Source organism: Neltuma alba, unplaced genomic scaffold (assembly GCF_004799145.2).
Source record: "Neltuma alba isolate B1F8T4 unplaced genomic scaffold, ASM479914v2 tig00003396_pilon, whole genome shotgun sequence".
Classification (NCBI taxonomy): Eukaryota; Viridiplantae; Streptophyta; class Magnoliopsida; order Fabales; family Fabaceae; genus Neltuma; species Neltuma alba.
Window position 1 is genome coordinate 78,022 of NW_021633266.1, and position 6,738 is coordinate 84,759.

General features: G+C 36.7%; 1 protein-coding gene across 1 annotated transcript; it reads left to right on the plus strand.

Annotated features, from left to right (window-relative positions):
• Positions 1–961: 961 nt before the first annotated feature.
• Positions 962–4,630, plus strand: LOC114741454 (protein REVEILLE 6). Its single transcript, XM_028929727.1, has 7 exons — positions 962–1,366; positions 2,395–2,452; positions 2,920–3,043; positions 3,149–3,328; positions 3,485–3,613; positions 4,318–4,433; positions 4,553–4,630. The coding sequence occupies exons 1-7, from the start codon at positions 1,122–1,124 to the stop codon at positions 4,628–4,630; spliced, it is 930 nt and encodes a 309-aa protein (XP_028785560.1). The 5' UTR covers positions 962–1,121.
• Positions 4,631–6,738: the final 2,108 nt, after the last annotated feature.

Here is a 6,738-nt window from a genome sequence, read left to right on the forward strand (position 1 = left end):
AAAGATGCCCATAAGTAGGAGATACGCTTTTGGGACATAGATTCATTTTAACATTCCCAACATATGACCAACCATTCTTCCCTTCATTATCATGAAGCCTGTTCCTGCTTCCTCCTCTTGAGTTCGCTCTCTCCTCTTAAAAGTCATACTCATTTATTCTATTTATAAGATAAAGAGAGAAGAAATTTTTTTATCCTATTTATAAGGCAGTGAGAGAAATTTTTTGTATGGATGTACAATTTTACTCCTTATTTATTATCATGTTAACTTTATTTATATGAGGCATAATGTATATTAAATAGGGATAAAGTTAAAAAGTTATTAAATTTTAAATGAGAGTTAATAAAGTTGAAATTTTTTTTGGTCTGTGTGAAATATACTGGAAGTGCCTTATAAATAGGATCAGAAGAGTAACTAATATACTCACTGTACTTTTTACAGAGAAAATTTAAATTTACAGCATCATGTTTAAGGGAGACATTTGACTGATATGAATAGACTATGAGATTCTTTATCATGCTCTCAGAGCTTATCAAATACCTTTCTATTAAAATGATTAACATAAAGAGGATAAAATTTGGTACTCTTCTAGTCTTAAATACAAGACTCTTATACTAGTAGTATAAGAGTCTTATATTTAAAACAGGAGGAGTATTAACTACGATTATAATTATAAAATTTTATTTATAAATTATAATTATGCTGTTATATTCATTTCTATCTTGCTTCTCTCTCTCATTAAACGAAAATCTCCTTGTGATCTCAACTATTCTAACCAAAAAAAGAAAAAGGCCACGTGGAAGTAAATCAAACAACGCGGACAAAATCGTCATTTCACTCACTCACCATGTTATTTGTCTTCTCCTCCACATTTATGTCGGTTTTAACAGTGCATTATACTGTGTGCATATATATATTGGACGAAAATTTCCACGCGTACGTTCCTGACCGAGATCCCGACCTCTAAATTGGGTTATTTCCGAAACCGAGCAACCAAGGCGGAGGCAACAGACGCAAGCAAAGCTGGAAGCTAGAAGAAGACGAGCAAAACCCAGATAAAATCATCAGCCACACATTCCGCACCGTTCTTGGCTGCTGCTATACCTCAAGTTCCTACTCTTATGGTGTCGGTAAATCCGAATCCTGCTCAAGGCTTCTACTTCTTCGATCCCTCCAGGATGGGGCTTCCCGGTGTCAATCCTACGCCGCCACTTCCCCTTACTGCTACGGCTTCTTCGTCCACGGCCACGCCGGCTTCGTACGGGGACGATCTGAGTAAGAAGATCAGAAAACCATACACGATTACCAAGTCCAGGGAGAGCTGGACGGAGCAGGAGCACGACAAGTTTCTCGAAGCTCTCCAATTGTAAGTTTTGGTTTATCTTTATCTCTAATTAAGGTTACTATGAAAATATTCTTGCTTTTTTGATGTTTTTGTATCAAGCACTGTATTTCTTTACGGATGGATTTCGGATTTCCGCTAATGCAAGATTAGAATCGACCATTTCTTTCTCCTACTCCATCGCCTCCCCCAATTGTTCTAGTTTACTTGATAAGTTGACGTGATTAGTTGAGAATTTCGTTAACCAGTGAAAGAGGACCCTTAATCTTTTAGGTTACTGCAGTAGTTTCGTTTATAATCCGCCGGGGGCAGGGAGTCTCACAATTTACTATCCTTTTCTTTTATTGTTCTTGTTATTACGAATTTCCGCTCCTCTCACCGATTTGAAGTCAAGTACTATGGAATTATAATTTGGGCTTTAAATTTTGATTTATGAGTATGCATAAGATTGAAAAAGGATCTTCTTGAGATAGAAAGCTAAGTACTTCGTTCCTCAAACCACAGGTGATCAGCTCTCTTCAGAACATAAGTATTAAAATCGCTGTGAAATTTGAGTTTAGTAGAGTTATTCAATTTGCACATTAGATACAGTGAATCCCTCAAAATAAACGTTCTAAACACCCAAGATAAGCGATATATACAATTCTTTCACATTCAAGATAACGTATGCCCTTGAAGATGCGGTCATCTGGCCCGGCAAACCAGACAATCTAACTGACTGCATAATGCCAGTATGCTACAAAGTTTCCTTTCCTCTTTGCATCAAAAACCTTTGAACTGAATTAGGAGAAACTGTCGAGTTGAAGGTGCATGGTTGGCATTCTACTTTTATGAGGATGCATAGTAACGTGGAGATGCAATACCATGCTTTCTGCCTAAACACCCCCCCCCCCAAAAAAAAAGAAGAAGAAGAAAAAACAAATCTCTGAAAAATGGAAGTAAAAGATAACTGTTTTTGTTGGCTGCTTGAAATTTGTGTCTTTTTTATGGAAATCAGATTTATTTGCTCATTTTTCTTACTTGTTTTCTTTGTTATGTCTGACTGATCTTAGATTTGACCGTGACTGGAAGAAGATTGAAGCATTTGTTGGTTCAAAAACTGTTATCCAGGTAATTACTAATCATCCTAGAAGGGAAAGAGAAATAAAGAACATGATATCATTGGGCATTGGATGCTTTAATTTTTTTTCCCTATAGCATGACAGTGCAAGGTGGACTATTTGCATTGTTGGGGACCAGAAATAGTAATAAGTGAAATAATGTTGCAGTTTGTCGTATGTTTGAGTAGAGAAGAAAGAAAGACATCGAGTTTTGAACTCATGTTGAATTTATATAATGAATTCCTCTTATTAGTTGCTGTGTTGGCAATATGAATGAGTCATGGTTGTGATTGTTAGAATGTAGTGATTACCATTTAAACATATTTGTTCCGGGATATAGAAATTATATTGATTTTTTTATCATTTTTTTCACGGTAAAAACTACTTTGCATGTTACATGGTCTGCATGTTCCTTCTTTCTTCTTTCTGGCAAAGCTGTATCATATATTTATTACTTCTCCTCCTACACTTTGGCAGATACGAAGTCATGCACAGAAGTATTTCCTGAAAGTTCAGAAGAACGGGACAAGTGAACATGTGCCTCCCCCTCGGCCAAAAAGAAAGGCTGCTCATCCATACCCACAAAAGGCACCTAAAAATGGTTAGCAGCTTACCATAGTCGACCACTTTTCATGCATTCATTGCTTGAACCTGCTGTGTCTTTTGGCTTCTGTGATTAACTGTTTTTTTATGATGTTCATTTTAGCAGCTCCAGCAGTATCCCAAGTTACAGTGCCATTGCAATCATCATCTTCTTTCATTGAGCCCTCGTACATTTATAGGCCAGACTCTTCATCTGCGCTTGGAACTCCAGTTACCCGTGTGCCTTTGTCAAATTGGACTTGTAATGTTAGCCCACAGCCCAGTGTGCCACAAGTGACTAAAGGTTTGATTTGATCTCAACTCCAGTGCCTTTTTTTTTTTTTTAAATATTTTTTTTAATATCTGGTTCTCTATTTCTTGCCATTTATTTATTCAATGAATTTAGATTTAGATAAATTGAACGCCCTGTTGACGCTGAAATTATTGATTTTTCTATTAGATGAGATGGGGTTGCATGGGCAAGCTGCTTCTCTAAATTGTTGCTATAGCAGTAGTAATGAGAGCACTCCAAGGGCTTGTCCAGGTAGCAAAGTTATTGATCAAGGAAACTCAGGCAAGCTGATCAAAGGTTGGTTGATTTCTTTTCTCCGTTTGAGCTTGAGATGAATTTGACATACTGGCATAAAAAATATTGATAATCACGTTTATCTTGGCTGTGTTGAAGTGGCCTGTACAGTGGGTTTAAGTAAATAATACAAATAATTACTTCATTAAGTTATGTTTTCAAGTTGAGTTCAAGCATGCAGTGTCTCAACTGTATTATGTGGTTGCTTCAATTCTTGGAAATTCTCGGTACAGTAATCAGTAAAAGAATTTTATTTTCATAAGGATGTTGAGGAGACAAATGATGAAGGAAATTATTCCCAAGGTTTCCATCTGTTAAACCAGACTTGTCTTGCAAATTAAACGCAAATATTCATGCTGAACCCATGTTCCTGGTCCATGAAACTGCCCAGAATTTGAAGGTTTTTAGGCACTTTGGGACCATGTTCCAATCTAAGATTACTATTGTTGCCGTGCTTCTTTGGATGAGTTCAGAAATTGTTTACTGCTTTCTGTCGTTTACTCTCGCCCCAGGGCTAGATTGGCTCCCATTCCGAATTTACTGTTTGGAGCGCTATACATAATTACTTTATGTTACTTTTCCTACTTCCTAGTCATTATTCTTCAATTTCGGATGATGCCTTGTGTTTATGTTGTTATTGTTTGTCATATATTTTATTAGCATGTTCATGATTTTGACCACACTTTCTGTCGACCTTCACCTGTCAGATGCAGTAATGCCAGATTTTGCACAAGTTTACAGCTTTATTGGTAGTGTGTTTGATCCAAATGCTGCAAATCACTTGGAGAGACTGAAACAGATGGACCCGATAAATGTGGAAGCTGTAAGTAACCAAAAGCTGGTTCTTGTTTTCCCCCCACATCATCGTCCCTCTATTTTTTGTGTTGGTTTGAACTGTAAGAGTATGTTTGAACTGAGAAGCTTGCATGGTTCTTTTTGCAGGTATTATTATTGATGAGAAACCTCACCATCAATTTAATGAGTCCCAAATTTGCAGATCATGTAAGACCTGTTCCCTAGTAGATGGAATTATTCTCTCGGTAGTTTTTCATCTGATAATTTCTAAGCACATCAAATCTGATGTGCTTATTTTAGATAACATGATGCTAGATATCACATGATTCCATCTACCTGAATTACTTTAAAGCCAATGCGTTGAATTTCCTGTTTTGGTATTTTGTAATTGTAATGGGAACTAGAAAATGTTTAAGGCTTAGGTGTGGGAATCATATTTATGTTTGATAGCATGGATGATTCCTATTGAACTGTGGTTTTCTAGATATAGGGGATCTCTGATTTTGGCCACTCTTCTTTGCGATAAATACTAATATCTTGGTCGAATAAGCAGGCTCCCTTTATTTCCTAACATTTAAAGCTGTATGTAAATATGACTGAGCAATAAATACTAATATCTTGGTCGAATAAGCAGGCTCCCGTTATTTCCTAACATTTAAAGCTGTATGTAAATATGACTGAGCAATCTGAAGTTATTCATAATGTCAGTTTATGGTTACCGGTAGGGGACATATTTGCCAGATCCATTTCCATGTTCTTTGCCATTGCCATGTGGAATGATGAAACCCCGATGAAGTACAAAATCCATTTGCATTTATGCCCGACGAAGTACAAAATCCTTTTGCATTTATGCATGATGATGACCTCTATTATATGAACTGTATTATAATCTACTAAATTGCTCACTTTTTGCATAACATTCTGAAATTAATGCAGAGAAGGTTGCTTTCATCCTATGATCCTGACCATTAGAAGGAGAAGTCTGGTAATCTCTGCAGCAATCCTTTAATCTCAGAGTGCAATTCTGTCTGCTTAAAGCGGTACAAGTGGATTCTGCTGCACGGTGATTTCATATGTTTTCCAAAACCTGAAATTCTCTGTTCACTACCTCTGATACTGAATAGTAAACTATGGGCTCCTTGTAAGGTGAAAGAATGTGAGAAGTTGGGCGCTAGGTGTTTCATCTGTATATAACGTGACATGCAATGTTCGGGATTTTTGTTTGGTTTAGGTATTAGGTGGGAACGGAGTTATCCTTGTGGTTTATCTATCTAGGGTCTTGTGTATAGCTTAGGAAGATGATTATCCTTGAAGCATTTGTTTTCTGTAAGTAGGATCATACATGTTAGAGTCCTCAATTTCGATCGGGTCACTTTTGGAGGCTATATTGTACAGTCTGCTGAGCGCTTTTGTGTGTTTTGGTATGAAGCTGCTTTTAAGATTTATACGATGGTGGGGTCAAAGCTTGGGATGGCTGATTGTGTATATTGTACATAAACTAATAGAAGAGTGAGAATATTGTACATTTTCTGTTTTCGAGTATGCGGATAGATTGTCAGCATGCTGGGACCAATCCGAAGAGGGAGAGAAAGAGAGCGCAAAAAGTGTGGTTTTCTTTTCTTTTTCAAAAGGAAGCTGAAATTGAAGCATTTTGATATCTATTGATTTGGGCTTTTATAAATCTTCTAGTGGACGAAGTGCTAATAGAGTGGGCGTGCGTCTGTTTGCCAAGGTAAAATAATCATTTTCACAAAATGGTTGTGCTCGAAGAACTTTTGAAATTTTGGTCTGTGGATTCTGGATGGCTGACTGAAGAAAGAAAGGGGGATCAAGAAGATTAATTTGGGGAAAAGAAAATTTCAATAAAACGATGAGTAGGGTCCTGTAACTAAGTTATTTAGCCAAAGCTAAGGACCTGCTTCGCGCTTAATTAAACTCCATGGATAGGAGGTGCTAATGCGAATGTTTTACTCTCCCCTCAAGTCCGTTCATTAATTTTCTTTATCTTTTGTAATGGAGAAGTGTACTTCTATAAAAGCATCGAGAAATACAGCACTAAAACTAATTAGAGATTTAGGGCTTATTTGGCAAATAACTGGAGTTATGGTTTTGGGGCCCAAATTATGATTTAGGTCAAAAATTTGTCAAACAAGGAGAAAACTTAACAAACCACGGTTTTGGATTAAAATCATGGTTGGTTTTGAGCTCAAAACTATAGTTTCGGAAGAAGTGAATTTATTTTGTTCTAGCTCAAATTAGAAGTATGATTGTGCCTGTCAGAATAGATCTAATAGTAATATGATTTTAACACTGCGCAATTATTTTTCTGTAAA